The sequence below is a fragment of the Mchenga conophoros genome, linkage group LG7 (genome assembly GCF_057382185.1).
Source record: "Mchenga conophoros isolate Kocher_MC1m ecotype Shallow Benthic linkage group LG7, M_conophoros_male_GT1.1, whole genome shotgun sequence".
Classification (NCBI taxonomy): Eukaryota; Metazoa; Chordata; class Actinopteri; order Cichliformes; family Cichlidae; genus Mchenga; species Mchenga conophoros.
Genome location: NC_140532.1, coordinates 21,397,578 through 21,418,000, shown reverse-complemented (window position 1 = coordinate 21,418,000; position 20,423 = coordinate 21,397,578). Strand labels below are relative to the sequence as shown.

The 20,423-nt window shown below is 41.5% G+C and overlaps 1 protein-coding gene across 1 annotated transcript in view; it reads right to left on the bottom strand.

Moving 5' to 3' along the window:
- The window catches only part of ptpn9a (protein tyrosine phosphatase non-receptor type 9a), a 28,047-nt gene extending 14,349 nt beyond the window's left edge, over nt 1-13,698 (bottom strand). The window contains exons 1-2 of the mRNA XM_085282841.1: nt 12,877-13,698; nt 1,696-1,839 (exon numbers count right to left, since the gene is read on the bottom strand). Coding sequence (XP_085138967.1) covers nt 1,696-1,839; nt 12,877-12,972 — 240 coding nt within the window. The 5' untranslated portion in view covers nt 12,973-13,698. The remainder of the gene's footprint in view (nt 1-1,695; nt 1,840-12,876) is intronic.
- Nucleotides 13,699-20,423: the final 6,725 nt, after the last annotated feature.

Below are 20,423 nucleotides of genomic sequence, written 5' to 3'. Positions count from 1 at the left end.
GAAAAAAAGTCACGTGCCATCTAGTTCACTTGACCTCTAACACAAAGTAGTTACATCCAGCACTATTTTTGTGTTAACATGGTTTAGCATGCACGCCCAACATGTGAAACTTCATGTTCCTCCTTTAGACAGACTTCATAACCTCAGCTGACCAAACCAGCCCCTATTTTGATTCGCAACAAGCTTTCTGGAAAGCTTGAAAAGCCTGAATACCGCTTCTTGAAATATCCCCCGATGTAAAATTAAAAAATAAAATAAGTGCGTGAGTTGGTGTGTGTGTCAGGCCCCGAGGTTTGTGATGCATCTGCTCAGGCCATCTCTTGCTTGGCAACAGCCTCTGAGGAAATATGCTCAATGAAAAAGGGCCTTGTGCTGCCATTTCTGGGCACAGTGAAGACACCCCACACTCGTCAACCAAGAGGGACGCTTGTTGTCAACTGCAGCAGATTTTATAAAAACTACACAGAAACCCAGAATATAGCACTAAGTGTACATTTTCTTTGGAACAAGTCAGTAAACTGTAGTTATACGTCAGAAGCAACGTGTTACAGATTCATAACAGTCTGCTGCTCTCAGTTAGAAATCTAAATTTAGAGCAGCTATTAACTGGAAACCATCTTTTCACCAAAACAACTGCTATAAGCTTGAGATGAGTCAGGGCTTCAATTTTTTTCCCTCCTTTAAAGGAGCTAAACCTAACCTAACGCAGGGGGCTTGTTTGGGTGCAGTTTGACCCTGGCTGACGGAGGCGCAGCGTCACATATCACATCATTGTCACTAAGGTGTTCTTTCACCTGCTTGTGACCTTAAGCAAAGCAGAGGAGCGGCCTTATAAAAACAGCACCCATCTGCACAGCCCACAGTGACAACACTAATCCAATCTCTGCCTTTAGCTGATCTCACCATTGTACCATAAGGATGTGTGCCCCCCCTTCAAATGTGGGATAAATTAGTTTCAGGATTTTTCTTTATTTTTTTTTTTTTTAAATATACCCACACTTTGAGATTTTGGAGTAGTCAAAGTGCGAATTAAAACTTGCCAACCACTTAAATTGTGTTTAGTTTGCCCGGCGTTTTCAGTTTCTCTTAGATTGAAAACTATTTTGTTCTAAACCTGAAAAAAAACTGAATCTGAAATTTATTTATAAAATTTCAGGTGAGATCTGGGGAAGTTTTTTTTGTTTGTTTTGGTTTTTAATATTGCTGGGAGGGAGAGAAAAATGGGAAAAGAAAAAAAAACCCCCACTTATACTGAATGTTATCTATTGCGTTTAAGTGTTTCGAGCTCTAGCCACTCCCGTGTGTGTGACACAGCAAACCCAGGTGAAATGAAAGATAACATTGTTCGGTTATGTAAATGAAATCAAAACCTTGCCAGGACAAAGCCAAGAACAGCCTTGTATCAATGCACCCGTTTAACAAGCTTAAACATACATGGCAGGTATGTTTTACACAACCGTAGCACTGTTGATACTGAACTGTATGTAGGACCTGTTTAAATACTATGTACTAAAAAACAAACAAAAAACCCTCCAAAACTTCCAGCTTCATATTCAGTGTATCCTCAGATTTAATGGGGACTTGTAAACTTAGCTGTAGGCTGAAATTACAGTAGACTCCTTCAACTGAAGGGGATGAATCCACAGCAGCAGAGGGAGGACAGAGGAAAGGGCTGATAATGACTGATGCCCTTACCCTGTAACTGTGGAACAGCTCGATGGCTCGGAGGACGTCAAACTTGCGAGCCATGAGGAACTTGACGGCCAATTCCCTGGACAGCGGAGACACTCCATGCTGACTGGTCCACTTGTTGATTTCCTCCAGAAACTGCCTGGTAGCCTGAAACACACACAGATGTTGTCAGAAAACTCTGCTGTCCCAAAATCTGAGGGTCAAGCAGGAAGGAAGTGAAACTGGGGGTTTGAACTTGATACATCCTCAAAGGAAGTGCTATCTACGGCCCCAGAGATTATTTGATGCAATGTTATGGCCTGCTGCAGTGGGGGATATGCTGCTGTATATCCTTGAGAATGAAGTAAAGAATGTAGCAACAAGCAGAAAGAAGATGAAGTAAACATTTACACCAAAATGAACACAAAAGTGGAGTGACACATGCAAATGGACACGTGTACATTACGGGGAGACATTTGTTGCTCGAAATAAAACTCGCAGCCTGAAGCATGAGCTGGGGAAGATAACCGAATCCTGCAAACTGGTGTTTATGACATGAAGCTGCTTTAATGACAAGGCTGCACAGACTTTTAATAGTACTTGGCAGTGAAATTACTTGTCTAGCTGTGGAGCACCAGCTTTTTTTTTTTTTATAAAAAAACAAAACAAAACAAAAAAGCCCACACAACACGGGTAAAGTCGTGTGTCCTGAGCTTGCTCGAACTGAAAGGTGTGTGTGCCTTGTTCCAAGAAATGGAACTGCGTGTCAGCATTATTCTTTCAAGAGAAGATGATTAATTGGCCATCAAACTCTGCATCTGAGGTGAAGATGATAATTGGTTTCTTAGGAAATCTGGCTGCAACTACAGGAAAGAATCTCTAATGGACCGAAACAGAATGGCAAGAAGCGTGAAAACAGCAACTGATGTTATGATTACTGGGGGTTATCTGGCATTAATGCCCAATATTTGCTCCCCTTTTGTGGTCTCTGCTAACAGTAAGGGAAACATCTGGCTCTTTAGCTCCCAAACACTCCATATTTTCACTAGCCTTTTGTTAACTTTGTCTATGTGCCACATGGTGCTGAGCAGGTACAGCCAGCTGAAAACTGCTGCAGCCAAAAATGACACCATGAGTGATGAAAATGAGCCAAAACACGAACGCTGCATGCGCCAACTCCATAAAGCTCTGCACAGCTGCAGGGAACTGCAAACTCACGGCACTCCTCTGTGGGATCGTCACATGTGATGCCTATAAATATGTTTTTATAACTTAAGTAACAAAGTTCTCTCCCTTTTAAAAAGTGTGCTTTCAGCATTGTGATACCTTTAATGTCTTGCTGGCTTCATGCTGCACTTGTAATTTAGAAAAATGTGTTTAACTTCGAGGCCTTCAGCTCATCTTGGAAGTAACTTCTGCATTTAGCCTGCAGTCATTCAGGGGCTTCCTGCCTCTCCCCTCTTATTATATACACTCCCTCAGCCCCCCCCATCCCCTTCCAATCTCTGCGTTAGCGAGTCAGCACCAAGTGAATCCTTCAAAAAGACGACAGGAGGAGGCAATGAAAGCTCACGCTTTCAGAAAACACAGGGTTCCGCTTTTCTGCTCAGGCACGGCAGCAGTGGGGCACGCTCGGGAGACAGGAAGTCAAGTTCAGGGAATCCGCAGCTCTTCAGGAATACAGAACGATCCCTGATGAGCACCGAGCCTGAAGACAGGATGCCACTGTCTCCCCTCGGCAGAGCTAGTGCTTTCAAAAGCAGGAGGGCCTGCAGCTTTTGCTCTGTTCAAGAGGCCTTAGCATGCAAGGGATGAGGGATGATTGCACCTGACAGGGCTGAGGCCTGTTGACATCCGATTCTCATGGGAAAAAAATGTGGAAGGGAAGCGGGGGAGGGTATAATGAGTTATGAGGTTTTCACTGTAGAGAAGATACAATGTGTCATAAAATGTGGGAATGGCCAACAGAGAAGAGCAAGGAAAATAAAAATCCTGGAATGAGCCATTAAGATACACCTGCTGCGATACTTCTGAATGTATGTACTTCATGGTACTTTCTTCTGAGCAGCTGGGGAAAAGCTGCCGACACAAAATTACTGCAAACTCATTAATGTGTCCTACACAGACATGCAAACAAAAAGGGGCCATTAAGGGTCCATTCCTCTAAATGTTTGCCCCGCCACATGCCTGCCTGGAATTCCTGCCACGGAAAAGTGACAACCGTGTCTGCAGATTTCTCTTGTGAATCCAGTATGCCAGATTCCAAACAACAGGGTTTAGAGAGATGGAAAACAAACAAACAAACAAACAAAAGAAATCTGTCCATTATTGGTCCAACAACCAGAAACAAGCGAAACCAATAAGGTCCTGTTTTGGACCACGGAGCTAGGTCCAGTTTACCCAGCGCCCTTTGCAGATCTGTGCGATACACAAGCAGTGGACTTCGGACTAGTTTGTTTTGTTAGATATACCTCCATTAAAATATATTGGAAATATTTGCAGGGAAAACTGTGATAAATCTACTCAGCGATAAGAAGAAAAAAAAAAAAAAATCTAACATACATGCGATCCGCAAGTGGGCTTGACAAGCGAAGTCCTCAGTCAAAGCAAACGCATTTGACGCAACTCGCAACTTTAAAGAAAATGATCCAGATTCATAACATTTATTGGCTTCTTCCTCTGGCCGCCACCTCTCCAGCACATTTCATGACATTCAACGTGGGATGTTTCCTTTGCTTTGGCTCCGAGTACAGCTATTTCCTAATATTACAAAATTCTAGTCTACAAATCTAAAAGCACAACAGGTATTTAATATGGGCCTTGTGCTCTTTGTTGTTGCTGCAACGTTAAGCGTTTGCGCTCTTTTGTTGGCCAAAGACCGCTTCCTGTCAGGTTACCTTCAGGTACACTCAGGTTTCCAAAAACTTCAGCGGTCTGACAGCTGCTCATAGCCTTTTAAGGACAGCCTGCCAACTCCAGGTGGTGACCCTGTGTTCCAGTAGAAGCCAGTCTTGTTTGGCTTTTCTACACTGGGGCCATATCTGCCAAGAGTGGAATGTGAGGATGAACCAGTTTGTTTTCATGATAGCACACCGGATTGCTGTGGAAGACTCACTGCAGAGGAGTGACTTATTCAATTCCTGGAGGATGCATAAATATTTGGCTGACTTGCCCCACTTTTGAAATAACTGGAGATTTTCTTTTTTCCTTGAAGTTCAATTACTTAAAACAAAACAAAAACAAAACAAAAAAAACAAAAACAACAACACCACTTGATTCGAGCTTATGTGTCCTGCCATAGCCAGAGGGATTTCTGTGAGCACAGAATGAGTTTGTATCTAGTCACAAGTCATCCTGACTGCAGAGAGAAACATTTTCTGGCCTGACGTTACATAATCCTGTTTTTGTTGTGAGTGTTGTTCGCTGGTTGTGGCGGACGATGACAGACAATAACTAATTGATCAGATTTGCTGTGGTTGCGACCTCCTGTGTTGGGAGTTAACTGATGAAGTTGTGATTGATTATTAGCGCTAAAAGCAAAGATCCAGTTGTACAAACATGTTACAACACCCCACCCTAAAGGGGTCACTGCTACAGGAAGATGTCTGCTATAGGGAGAAAGGGGCTATAATCAGCAGCAGTCAGGAGTTAACAGATTCAAGAAACTAATGAACCATGATATCACTTTCACACCTTTATAATGCTGCACTTTGCATTGTGGAAATCATTACTGATAGCAGCATACTGGCAATGCATTCATTTAGTCAGCATTTCCACTTTGACAACTGAAAGTTGATTAACACACATTATCCTCTACACTCCTATTTTCTGTGTGATCCAAATGTCATGCCACACGACTATTATTATAGTACATTCCCCTACATTCATTGACAACCTTTATTCTATGCTGCTTCAACCCACGTTCTTCTAAGACTAAGGCTCCTGCCACAACTGCCCACCATGCTACGAGCATGCATGTTGAAAAAGTAGTTCATCAATAATGACTAAATAATCTTGCAATTTGTCTCCAAGGAACAACGTCGTGGTAAGCTGCAATTACCATCCAATACTGCTATACTTTTTATGTCAAGGTAACTCCAGGGTGACTATTTTGAGCAACAATGTTGCCAATCAGTTATCGTGATTACTTTCTATTCATTTTTGTGAATAAAACATCCCAGTCACATCTTCCTTGTGTCTGAGTTAAGATCCATGTGCAAAGGTTTTGTTCTGTCCAGTCATCAGTAGAAAAACTGTATTTAGTAAACCAGGATCAAAAACTCTTAACTGGACAGAAAAACAAAGCACTGTTTGCATAAACTTTGCCTGATGAGGGTCTGAGGCCCAACATGTTATAAGTAAAACAAGTCAATTCTTTCTGTGCATGTTTACTTCAAATAAGCTTACAGTAAACAATAATATTTGCTCCATATTGATATAATGGCATCAGAAAGTTGCTGCAGATTTGTCGACTGCACGACCATTATGTGAAGGTGCTCTATTGGATTGAGATCTGGTGATTGTGGAGGTCACCTGAGTTCAGTCTCACATTCAAGATCCAAGTTTTGTGACATGCTCTGTTATCCTGCTGAAAGCAGCCATCAGGAGACGGGGATGGACATGGTCAGCAACAAAATCTAAGTAACTTCAGGTGTCTAAAGGATGCTCAGTTGCCATTAGGAGACCTAAGTGTGTCAGGAAAATATCCCTCACACTATTATACAACCAGCCTGAAACGATAATACAAGGGAGATGGCTCCATTTTTTCATATTCTTTATGCAAAATTTTTCCAATTTTTTTTTATTTTCTGATTTTGGTGAACAAGTATCATCTACTTCAAAGTTTAACATGTTGTGGGTTCAGAGATGCTGTTCTGCACACCATGGATGTAACAAGTGGTTATCAGACAAGCCAACTCACCCTCACCTCAAATTTCTTCTGTTGTCCAATTAGCCTCAATTTCCCCTTTCTTAACTGACAGTTGTGACACCCACGTGGTCCCCTGCCACTGTAGGCCATCTGCTCCAACGTTCAATATGTTGTGGCTTCGGAGATGCTCTTCTGCACACCTCTTGTTGTAACAAGTGGATATTGAGTCACTGTCGCCTTCCCATCAGCTTAATTTTTTTCATACCAGTCTCTGTATCCCCCCCAACTTCTCTTCCGCATCCTGATGCTCACTTTGAACTGCAACAGGTTCTTATTGATCAGTTCTTCATGCCTAAAATGCACCGAGTTGCAGCTATATGGCTGATTAGAAACTCTCATTAACCAGCAGTTGAATGGTACATAATGAAGCACCTGATTAATGTGCAAACTGGAATTTTCACATGTACCACAATGCTTGGTTATAAGAACTGGTCCTGAATGTCTCAGTACTGACATCAATAATCAGTCCACTGTATTTATAATCCGAGAAGGATTCGTGGTGACTGTATCAGTGTGTCAGCTTATATTTTATGGAAGGATTACTGAAAACAGTGCTGCAGGGGTGTCTGCAGTGTCATGCTTACACTTTGATCTTAGGAAGAAGGCTGATGCATTTCTTCATCATCCCCCCCCCCGCCCGCCCGGGATTCATGGCTGCCCGTCACATGGTTTTTCCAGCATTTATTTGATTACAGATGCCATGCTAATCTATTTACAAATGTAGGACTGCTGTTGCCAAGCGCCTTCGATTCACTTCACTGAGTCCCATTTGGCACGAGTCAATACCAAAACAGGAAGTCAATAACGTCACTATCTCCCTATTCCCACTTTCCCTCACTCTGCTGCTTCCGGGGAGTAGACTCTACTCAACACACACACTCTGTAACTCATAAAGTCCCCCCACCCAGAGTCTAGTGGAAATACTTTTAACAGCTGCCTTTAGAATGAAGTACCACTACACCAGTGTATACTCCCAAGAGAACACACACACACGGCTGCAGATGTAATGAGGGCGTCCGGTACCCTAGCAGGGGCCCTGGCTCACACAGGAAATGGAGCAGGCAGATAAGGAGCTTTCTGCTGGCCAGATGATGAGGACTCGGTGGAAAGAGAAAGCACGAGCATGACTGGCACCGAGAAGTAGTATATATGAGAAATCGAGCTTCTGCAAAGTCATAGTTATTCCACCACAGTAACTGCACTGCTCTGCTGACGCTGGATTTCGAAATAATTGGGTAAGCTTAACAGCGAGATAACTTCAACTGGTTATGTCTAAACCAGAAGCTGATGAAATCTTACATAATCTAATACGACAGCCATACATAAACCCCTACCTTCATGAATGAGTTAGACTGCTGTTGATTCAACTTGAATTTATTTTTAGAGGCAGCAGTCTGTGGTGCTTTTATTATTATTATTTTTTAAACTGAATTATATTGAGAAACGTCCTCTACTATCTCGAGTATCATCAGTGACATCAATGAGGTGGAAAAAATACCAGAAACTGTACGACAACCCATAGAGGATCAAACACTGATTTCTGAGAACAGATGGTTATGCTAACTTTACATTTAACACCCCCCCCCCAAAAAAAAACAAAACAAAAGAAGCACAACTAATCTTTAAATGTAAATAAATGTGGAATGCATTTGTTTGCAAATCATATAAACTCTGTATTAGGGCTGGGCTATATCATACCGTTCACGGTAATACCGGTGTAATTTTGGGCAACGATAAGAAAATGAAATATCGCGATAGAATATGGGTAAAACGCGAATGCGCAGCCCTATGTTTACATACGCACATGGCGGCGACACAGAATGAGAAGAGCGAAAGTGGATCGTTGAATGAAACGGATGAACCAGAACTAGTTTGTAAAAATGCTGCAACTTCAGTGGTGTGGAACTGGTCTGGCTTTCATCCATCAGATACACAACAAAGCACTATTTTTGGTAGAGCATGCTAGCAGGCCGTCGTTATTACCGTGTTGTTTGGAAAATACGGCACACTTAAAATCAATCCTTTGATTTTTCTGAAAATCGACAGTGCCCCTTATAATCCCGTGTGCCTTATGTATGAATTCTGGTTGTGTTTACTGACCTCGAAATGAAAATCTGTCAAATGTTTCAATACGACTTTGCTAAGCTACGAACCCGCACCGCTTGATGGATTGTCGGAGCATTACGGCTATTGTAGCCAGGCGCCTCGCGGAGTCATATGTACTGTGCTTCAACATAATATTACCGTATTGTGTGTATAAGCTATTTTTAAGTTTTGTGGATATTATACATGGTTATGCTGAGGATATGTCGGCCAGTTTCCACTGGAAATGCCTTTTGGTTAAACTGTCAGCAAGGAATTTGCATTTGCACTGTTACGTTTTTATATAACTAATGCACATAAAAAAAAGCTGCTTGTTTAAGTGAAAATACATTGATGGGTTTGTTGCACTAATAAAGTTGTGGAGTTGTAAAGTATTTTGTCTAGTGTCAATTATATCGTCAGTTATATCGTTATCGTAAATTTTCAAATGTATATCGTGATAAATATTTTTGGTCATATCGCCCTGCTCTACTCTGTATGTAATTGAGAAAAAACACAAAGGCAGTTTTGGGTCTTTGCATTTCATGATGCATGACCTATCTGGACTGCAGGCAGGCCACCTTAGCAGCTGGTCTTACTACTCAACCGTACTGCTACAATATGTGCAGAATGTGAATGACATTACAGTTCTTGAGTAAACAAAGCCGTCCCAGAAAGAAGGGAAAACCTGTGTGGCAGTAAATGCTTAAAAACCTGTTTATAACATTCATGTCGCCTTCACTGATCTCCAAGTTACCAATGTCAGTGGTCATTGCAGGCTGTATGTTGACAAATTATCCAGATAGCAGCATTGCAGCATCCATGACTTCCAAATCAAAATTCCAAGTTTTCATTCATCCACCACAGTTTTTCCACTTTGACTTCAGTCCATCTTTTATGAGCTGGGATCCTGAGAAGCTGATAGCATTTCTGGATCTCTCACATTGTGTTTTAACTCACATTTGTAAATGCAGTTTTTGGTACGTCTCCCATAGCCCACGCAGATATTTTTTTTTTTTTTAAAAACTCAGAAGAGCATTTGATTTTAAATGCAGAGCCGCCCCAGGGCCCAAAAAAGAAAAATCAGGGCCGATAAATATTGGTTTTTGGCCTCGTGTGCAGGGATTTCTCTGGATTCTCTGAATCTGTTAATGATACCATGTACTACAGATAATGAGAAGCCTAAACTTTTACTTTGAGAAACATCCTAGTTAAACTGTTGCCCATGCGGTCTTTTGCAGAGCGCTGAGCCTCTTCCCATCTTCTGACTGAAAAGCCTCACAGGGATGTTCTTTTTATACCCAATCATATTACAAACTAACCTAATTATTTCTGAGATGTTCTGCCAGAAACCTCCCTTCCTCCCCCCACAGTACACAGACTTTACAGTCTTTCGTGGCCCCAGTCTCAGTTTATCTGATCATTCATCTCGGTGCTATTTTCAATTACATTTCTATTTACATTTTTGCACACATGCTATTTTTCCTGAAAACAGCCAATACCGAATAGCACATCACAAACACTTTAGTTATCAAATCTGAGTCAGAGGCTCACTCATGTTGAGCAAACGTTTCAAAATAAGTTAAATAACAGTTTGCGAGGAGAAAGAAGAAACATGCACGACACTGGTTCAGTCTCTTAACCACATAGAGGAAGTCAACCAAATCCTCAAGCACTTAAAGCAACATTTTTCAATACAGAAAGTGGAAAATCCATTCTGCAAGCTAGAGCATATAGTCAGGACTGGATCATGTGACCCTGAATCCTCCCTTTGTTATGCTGCAATAGGTGTAGGCTGCTGGGGGATTCCCATGATGCATTGAGTATTTCTTCTTCAGTCACCTTTCTCCCACACCGTGTGTTAATAAACCTCTCTGCATTGAATCATTACTGTTATTAATCTCTGGCTCCCTTCCACAGCATGTATTTTGTCCCATCTTCCTCCCCTCACCCCAGCTGGTCGCGGCAGATAGCCTCCCTTCTCAGAGCCTGGTTCTGCTCGAGGTTTCTTCCTTCCCACTGTTACCAAAGGGCTTGCTCATAGGGAGTCATGACTGTTGTAGGGGCTACCTTACAATATAAAGTATGCACACAAAGCTTCCATTAAATGCATGTAAAATTATCCATCCATTCTCTTTCACTTATACTTATTAGGGTTGTGGGGAGGCTGGAGTCTATCCCAACTGCCATAGGGCGAGAGGTGGGCTACACTTTGGACAGGTTGCGAGACGGTCACATGACTAACACAGACAGACAACCATTCAGACCTATGAGCAGTTAAGAATCACCACTTAACATAACCCCACTGACTGCATGTGTTTACAGTGTGGGAGGAAGCCAGAGTACCTGGAGAGAACCCACCTAGACACTGAGTGAGAAAAAAAAAAATCATTATCAAAGAATATGGGCAAAACGGAAGCAACACTTCCTTTATAATTTTGTTGACCTTGACTACAGGTTCACTCTTGCCCGTTTGTTTTCCTCTCTCTGCCGTCTTCATTGTGCTCACTTCTGTTCTCTCCGACTTTGTGCTGTTACCCAAAAGTTCAACTGTAACAGCGAAGCAGAACTTACAAACCAATGAAAGGCATAAACTGCTCCTCATTTATAACAATATTCAGACTGACTACAGGCTGCTACTGGACGTAAACTTCCTTTCGACTTGCTCTCACCTGGATCAGGAGCTGTACTGCAGACAAACAATGAAGCGCAGAACCGGAATAGAAATCTTTAACAAACTAAAAAGTGCGCAAATAAAGTACATCAGCTCCTTTGCTGGTATATCACTAGTTGCCAGCAGACTAGTGGCTTGAAAAGCTAAAATTAGCAAATAATCTCTGGTGATTTAGGCTACATTAGCTAAGCTAATCACTGATTTGTGTCATGAAATTACCCCTGCATATTCTTTCTGGTGCAGCAACTCAAGTCTTATCTAGAGTATTAATGACAAACCACACTGCTGAAGAAGCAACTCCTCTGTGAGAGACTGAATCATCATAACACCAAGAACACTGGGCAGTTTTCTTTAGGGGTGGTGTGATGAAATTGAGGGACACTTGAGCACCCCTAAAAAGAGTCTGAACTCGCCTATGTAAGATACCGATACCAGCATCGGCATCGATACCATCGATATTTCGATCTGCCCACCTCTACCATTCATGCATAACTCTACTACTACACTCTGTTTTATAGCTAGGTCTGTAAAAAATTTCCATCCTCATATGATTAAATACTTGAAATCGCAGGAATATTCAACTCAAAAATCACAAGTCAAAAAAGAGCAAACAAGTAAATCTTTACACTTGAGGACCTGTTCAGACATTATCGCAAACAAACAAAAACAAAGGCTGGCTGCTTATCTGTCCATCATCTAAGGGACTTATCAAGAAAATCCTTCTGCTCCAATAATCAAGAGTCTCATCATTCCTAGAATAAACGCTCCGTTCTTCGGGCTCAGAGTTCTTGAAGCCTAGAATGAGCCAATAGGCCAATTCCTGTTCTTGGAATAGTTTTCTCAGAATTCTCCCACTTCTCACTACTTCCAAGCCTCGAAGTAGAAAAACAGGCCAATAATGTCGAAAACGATATGATAACTTAAAGCTGGTGTTTAAAAGTGTGGGGACAGAGTTTGCACGGCTATTTTTACTTAAAGCAAACAACAAAGTACTGAAATATTTGAGAGAAACGCACTTCCTCCATCCTTAACTTGGAAAGTGCGGCGATATGTGCGTTAAAATGTGCTCGGATGGCACGGCATGACTCTTTACGCTGAGCCAAGTTTCTACTGTGTACATTTTGTCAAAGACCGGCCAGCGTTTCCGACTCTCGCGGCCAAGCAGTTTCCCGTCAATACACCGTGTTTAACTACGACACACGAAACAAACATGCCCCCCTTCCCTTCCATTTTCTAGGGGGGCGATAAAGACAAGCTCGGCCTGTGCTGCAGCCCATCAGCTCAGCCGCTGACAGTGATGCAAAGAGAGCAGTAATGCGCCAGAAATCGATACAATATTTCCGCTCGGCATTCAGGACCGTTTCGGAGCACAGCCACCATTTGCGCACTCGCAGTACACAGGGCAAAAAAGCCTCCAGGTAGAGTCTCGAGACTGAAAGATTTTTATTTATTTATTTATTGTTAGCCAACATAACCCAGAAACGAAGAAGTGTAAAAGACACGGACTCTCAGGGCCTACCTGCTCTTCCTCCGCTGATAAAGTAGCTGCCATGATTCCCGTCAAATCTTTGACCACTTCTTTTTTTGTTTCCTTCCCGACACTGATCCGTTTCATACAGCAGAGGATGGCGGTGATGTCGGTGTGTCTGTCCCTCGTGTGAAAAAACGGGGTTTGGAGGAGGAGGTGGTGGAGGAGGTGGAAGAGGAGGGGGAGGGTTGTCCCTCTCGCTCACAAACTTGAAGGCATTTAAAAACGCCACAGTTTTCAGCCGAGTGTGTTTGCTTCTGATACCGCCTGCGATCGCGAAGCACGCGGGCCAATTAGCATAAATCTACCAGTCTACAAACTCGAGCGAGCCGCTGATGTGTCAGATTTCACCGAGAAGGAAATTAGAAATGGAAAAGGGAAGGAGGGGGGAAAAGCACGGCGCTCGGAACAGCCTAGACGAGGACTCGCTTCATTCAGCTCGGGTTCAGACCGTGTTCAGCACACGTCGGACTGCGGCTGCCCGCTGCCTCCTCCAAGCCATGTATCGCAAGTTTTGAAGCTGTGAACCTCGCCTTTATGCTGTGAGACGGTGACACGCGCACGACCCTGAGCACCGCGAGAGACAGCAGGCTTTTCTCTCTGCGTATTGCTGCGCCCCCCCCTAGTGGATAAGTCGAGAACATGACGAAAGCACACTGACCTCCGCCTTCATTCATAAAAATAGAAAACTAACAGGGGAAAAAACGTCACTCTTAGCATCGGTTAAACATAAAAGGATGCTTTGCTTGAAAAAGAACACGTGAAAAGTGCGTTCAGTGATATGCATTATTATAATATGTTTCCTGTAAGTACAAAATTTGAACTCTGTTAATCTCAATTTAGCTAATTAAGTGAGTAGTTTTGACTAGGGAGGCTATATTTCAAGTGAAATTTATAGTTTTTCAGCATTTATCCTAAAGCACCTGGAACGTTTTATTTTTATATTACTACTACTAATTCTAGCAAGTTTGAATGAACATTTAATGTTTACTAGAGTTGGGCGGATCAATCCAAATATTTATAGTATCAATAGCAATGCTGGCATTACTTTTTCTATCCTCTAAGTTGGGTATGGAGCCCACTGGTAAATTATTCTTTTGGAAATGGAAAAAAATAAACCTCAAACATACACTATGGTACATTTAAACCACATAAGTTTACCCAAAGTGCATAAGAGAGAGACCTATCTCTGTCACAGTTATGAACATGCATGAACAGGTTGAATGTGTGTTTTGTTGTATTAACTAAATATCGTGGAAAGTAATCACAACCCGTAAATAAGCTGCGTTTTTAGGTTAAATGTGTTTTGGTATCAGCGAGTCTGGCCCTGTATTTACTTACTTTCTAATATTTCTAAGGTAATGTAGGTAAAGAAGCAAAAGGTGTAAACGTACACTTTGTAACGTTTGTAACTTTGTAAACGTACACAGGTGTAAACGTCTAGCAGCAAGGCACTAGCTGACTGAAAATATATCTTTGCATGCTAGCTATATTTTCAGGTGAGGATGTAGGGCTATTTTTAAACATGTTAACTAAAAAATAGAATCTTAGTAACACACCTTGTTGAGTGTGAGGAGTTAGCTAAAACTGATGGCTATTTTATGTAAGAGCTAGTGCAATTAAATTGTTAGCTTAGCATATTTTAGCGTACAAGGTAGAGATTTGTTAGCCCACCTTCTCTCCTATGGTAAGAAAAAACAATAATTTGAAAGTCTGGAGGCACTGCTCATTTCTTTATATTTTGCTTCCAAGGGTGCACATTTTCTTTTTACGGAGCCCCGCAGGGGACATGGGAGAAAAAAAAATTAGGGAGAAAAAAAAAAATTAGGGAGAAAAAAAAAATTAAGACGGACTTTTGCGAGATCTCGCAAAACAAACTCGGGATCTCGCAAAACAAACTCGGGATCTCGCAATACTTTTGCGAGATCTTGCGAGATCTCGCAAAAGTCCGTCTTAATTTTTTCTTCTCCCTAATTTTTTTTCTCCCATGTCCCCTGCGGGGCACCGTAGTTACAAGCATCCTGTTGCAAAACCATACCAGTTGTGGTACCAGAGGACATAAAAAGAAATAGTTCACCCCCCCCCCCCCCCCCCAAAAAAAAAAAAAAAACTAAACAAAACCCCAAACAAACAAATAAACAAAAAAACCTATCCACAGCAGCAAAGACCCGAGACAGGATCTGGCTCTGTAGTTGATCCATCCACTGTTCATCGAAACCTTGTCAGAAATGGTCTCAGTGGAGCGGTGGCTGCCAAGAAGCCATTCTTAAAGAGAGAAAATGTGAAGAAAACTCTGAGGTAAATACTGAAAATTAGTGGCATCATGTCTTATGAAGAGATGATTCCAGATTTGAACATTAAAAATGGTCATCAATAAGCACAGAAGAGGTCATGTAGAGGTACAACAGTGACTTTCTATAGACATTTGTGAAACACGGTGGAGGCGCTCTCTTAGTTTGATGCTGCATTTTAGCCAGTGGTGTTGGACATCTTGTCAAAACTGATAGAATTATAAACTCAGAACAGTACTGTCAGATTGCAGTACCATCTGGAAACCATATGATTGGCATCAGCTTCATTTTTCAACATGAAAACGATCCCAAACACACTGTAAAAACATATCTGGATATTAAAAAACAAATGCACAAAAGAATGGAATGCCATCAGTCATGGATTGGCCTCCCCAGAGCCTCGACCACAACATTATTGAAGCAGTGTGTGATCATCTTAACAGAAAACAGAACAACAGACAGCCAATATCCAAAGAAGAGCTTTGAATTTCCGTCAAGGAGCCTGGAGAACTATTCCTGAAGATACTTAAAGAAATGACAAGAAAGCTGCCTCAGAGAGTTTAAGCTGTGTTGAGGATAAAGGTGGCCATACCAAATATTGACCCTCAAGCGTGTTAGAATTGTACTTACTTTATATACCTTATAAATTCCTCATATTCCATGGATGTTCTCACATAATTCAATAAACTGCTCCACCTATTCCCCATTTTTCTTGCAAAATATAAAGAAATAAGGGGTGGCTCAAGACTTTTGCACAGTGCTGCAGCTAATTTGTTTGTTGGACTCCAAGCTTTATTCCTGATTCAAGAACTTTAAATCCTATTAATGAAGGGTTAACATTCCTTTTATTCTTTCCGCCATTGAGCTGGCACTGCGGCCTCAAACAGCTTTTTCTCAGTTAAAAACAAAATTAATCCAATGAACACCAGAATCACCATTAGCCAGTAAGCGCCATAGGTAGGACTAACAGCAATGTCATGGTGTTTGTTGAGGTTGTCAAGCTGTGCATTGCAACTTTCTTAAAGGTACATGCAATCTGAAGCATAATGTTATTGTAATTTTCAGCCACTGTAATCTGCATTCATAGTGTGCAGCTTTGTGCACATTTTTCATCAGCTATGAGTCTACATCACAGCTGCACTCCCCAAACCAGCAGTTCGCATTATTAATGCATTACATAAAGTGGGAAGACACAAATAATAATATGAGCTGGCCCATCCATAATAGTTGGTTGCACTTATAGCAGTTTAATTAGTCAAACTCTCAACTCTTGCTTCCTCCTTGCTACATTATAATCTAGTAGAGTTTACAGGAAATGCATGACATCATAAGAATTAGAAAATACCCAAGAGCACGATAAAGTCACTGTAACATGAGCCACAGACACAATACAGGTCTCCCTTGGAATATTATGGGCTGCTCATATAGTTCAGCAGGGAGGTTATTTCGAGCGCAGCCAGGAGATTGCATATACCACAAAGCTATTGAAGGCAATCATTTCACGCCTTTGGGTGTTTTAACGAGACCGCAAAGGTAAAATGATGCAAAACAAAGTGAGAGGCCGGGCTTATCTCAACATAGGTAGATAGAGAAGGAAGGGAAGATGGCAGTGTTTGTCAACGTGCTTCTGTAGGCCATCAAATATAGGAACACTGAAATGCACGATTATTCCCCCCCACAATAAGCAAACCTTAAATATTGAAGCGTGAGAAAGTCTGACTTGAAAACCAAAGGGAAAAGGGAGTGGACAACAATAGACTTCCTGTGAAACCAGCTGACATCATCCTTTGGGAAAATGTGATTGGTAAACCTTTAGCCCTTCCCCCTCATAGTGTCAATCTGACTAAAAGGAAGAAAAAAAAAGGACGCAGTAAACCTGTGACAAATTAAGATTTCTATAGTTGATAAAAATCAACTCAAATCAATAAAAGCTAGAGAGGAAGATGAGGTTCTCTACAGTTGTTGAAAAAAAAAAAATCAGTTCGCTACAAGATGGAAGTTGTTTTACATAATGCGGGTTAATGACACTTCAGGCTTTATACATCAAGTCTAAAATGGGTGCTAAATGGATTTCGCAAACACACAAACACACTTAGCCAAACTCTGTGAACTCAGTGCTGCATGAAGCTGTATGATGTTAGTGCTATGCGTGCTAACTGAGGAGATTTAATGACCTGAAGAGCAGTTTACACTCTTTTACTAACGTGGCACACAGATGAAGTTTGCTCTCACTGATATTACTGTCAGACGTGCACAGAGAGAGAGATGTACAGAAGAAACACAAATCTGCTTCACTCCTTAAACGTCTTGTAACAAGGTTTTCGTAAAGATCAGAGCATTTGTGTGTGTGTGTGTGAGTGGAGGGGGGGGGGGGGGGGGGACTGACAGCACGATGAAAAGTGTATCTGTGAATTGGCAGGTGCTCGGTTCCTGGAAAGTACTGCTGAGTCATATCGGAATTCTTGCAGTAACCACACATCTCGCTTTGCTCTGTTTGACATGTCTCTCAGTACAGAGGTGAAAGAGGAAGTATCTGACTGTACTCGATGAACTGCATTTGTCAATTTGCTCTGGATTACACAAGGCGTATTCTTTAGATTTTTGCAGAAACCTTTAACCGCAGATGCAAGAAAACTGGGGGATTAACTCTGCAAACACTTGCAGAAACGTTGCTTTTTTGCAGTTTTTCCAAATTATGGTTCATTAAAGAAAAAAAAAAAATTAACTGATTCATCGTCACAAACCACATCATGCTTTCCAGGACTTATCGTGTGTAAATGTGGTATGCTGAACTTCTTTCAGCTGCATTGTACACTTAGTGATCTACGTTTCCCAGAATCAGTCTACCCCAGAGAAGTGTTGAAACGTGTTGTTTTCACCTGTCAATGTTCCACGTAGGTGGCGAGAACAATAGTGATACTGCTGTAAGAGCAAGACAAGGAGAAAATTATGTTCTTTTTCCAGGTATAGAAAATGTGAGTGTTGATACAAATACATGACAGTTATGCTGGTCTATGGAGGCATCAAAGGGTGGATATAAAAGTGCCATTTTTATAAGATAATTCAAAAAAACAAAACTATAACATGCTGTTTAAAAAAAAAAGGATTAGCATGCCCTGTTTCAAAGTCTATTTTTGTTACCAAAGTTTTATGCCCCAGTATCCTGTCCCCCTCCAGTTTAACGCTCATGCATCATCTCTCCTATTATTTGGGTCAACCCACATCACTATGCCAATACAGAGCTGCAGGACATCTTTTTCAGGTTGTTTTTCAGGCTGGGTAACACAGGATGGTAGAACTTTTAGAACATCTATAGTAACACAGGACCTTGAAAAGTAAGAGCTGGGGCGCAAAGAACTCTGGGTAGAAACATATGGCACAGGACCATTTTTCATGTCTCAGTGTTGCATCAGGAAGGGCATCCAATGAAAAAACTTGGCCAAAATCAAAAACGAAGACATTTTTGGAGGCTTGAGTCCTGTTTACAATTGACATATAATTAATAGCATTTGATAAAAAGAACATCAAACCAAGGGTCAAGTGGTAGTGTGATGATTTGGGTCTGCTTTGCTGCTTCAGGACCTGGATGGCTTGCCAGGTTATCTTTGTCTAATATTAACATTTCCTTGATGTTCTTTGATCCGAAGCATGTAAGTGTGACAAATATGGGAAAAAAGAAAGCGGTAAGTGAGGCAAATAGATTTTTCACAGCACTGAACGTGAGGCTGGACACAAAAGGCCGGGCCGAGAGATCGAGTTGAAAAGGACGTGCAAGAAGGCTAGAGTAGTTTAAGGACAGAAACTGAAATTCACTAACAAGTGAAGTTACTGTGTTGGGAAGATGGAGTACTTTGAGGAACCGATAAGTGTAGAAAATGGGAGTCTGAGAAAGACGGATGGAGGACAGTTAGTAGATCATGAAGTGCAGAGGATTAGTGAATGAAAACGTGAGGGCAGCTACAAAGAGGATGAAGTGGTGAAGTGAAGACATGAGGGAGAGAGTGCAGGCAGGATGTGGTGGGTGTAGACGAGTGTCAGGGGTGATTTTTGACAGGAGGATACAGTGAAAGGAAAGGTTTACAAAGGGGTAACGAAACTTGTTATGATGTGTGGTTTGGACACAAACTGACAAAAAAAAAAGAAAAAACAGAAGGCCGAGCTGAGTTGAAGAGTTGACCACAGAGACGATTCATGTAGGTAGTAAAGGAGGACATGCGAAGGGTTGGTATGTCAGAAAAGGAGGCTGGAGATAGGGAGAGATCTGCTGTGGCAACCTCTAAAAGAAGCAGCCAAAAAAAAGATTAGATAATAGTAGAGTTTACATTTTTGTTTAAACATTTGACCCAAAATATGAACATTAATGTAGACCTATAGTAACAGTCAGCAGAACGGCTGTGTGTTTAGAAACCACAACTTGGAGATGGTTACAGTCTATGAAAAATGATCTGCCCATCAAGGAAGTGTAGCAGTATTTCATGGGCTAAGTCTTTTTTTTGCTGGTGGAAACAGAGAAAAGGTCAGGGCATTACTAAAGTATACATGCCCCACCCTCACTGAATCATGACTGTGGATGACTACTAATTAAGCAACCTTAAATTTAATTTATAGAGAAATTATAGACGAATAATTGAAAACAGAATCGAGGTACTTAAAAAAAATACTATGGGAGCAAAGGGTGAAAGGTATTCTTTCTTAGAAAGACACTATCAACATCAGACAGCCTAGATGTGGTAACCTCAGGCAATCGTCTGTGGCGTGCCTGCTCAGAGGATGTGCTGGCACAGGTTGCTGAAACATAACCCCAACAGACACTTTCACGTCTTTTCCTGTTGACAGTTTCCACCCTCCTCTTCACGGTTATGCAAATGGCTCAGTAAGCCAAATGTGGCTCAGCTCACAGGAGATGCTCATGAATGCTGCTATTGAGTGCTCTCTCATTATTACGAGTCATACACTGAAACATCACCTACTCAACACCTATACTGACAGAGCAATCAAGTCTGAACTGTCTACCTAGGGCTTTTAAACACAACACATTTTATGTATCCACATTAACATGTATGTATATTTTTTAAGGTTATCAATGTTGCCAGCTTTTCAGTGAAGGACTTATATTACAATGAAATATGTCATGTTTAACTTGCACTAATATTTTGACAAAATGTCTCAAATCAAACTGATTTAGTCTTTTAACAAAACTGCAAAAATCCAGCAGTCTGTGGTAACAAAGTGAATAGCAAAGCAAAG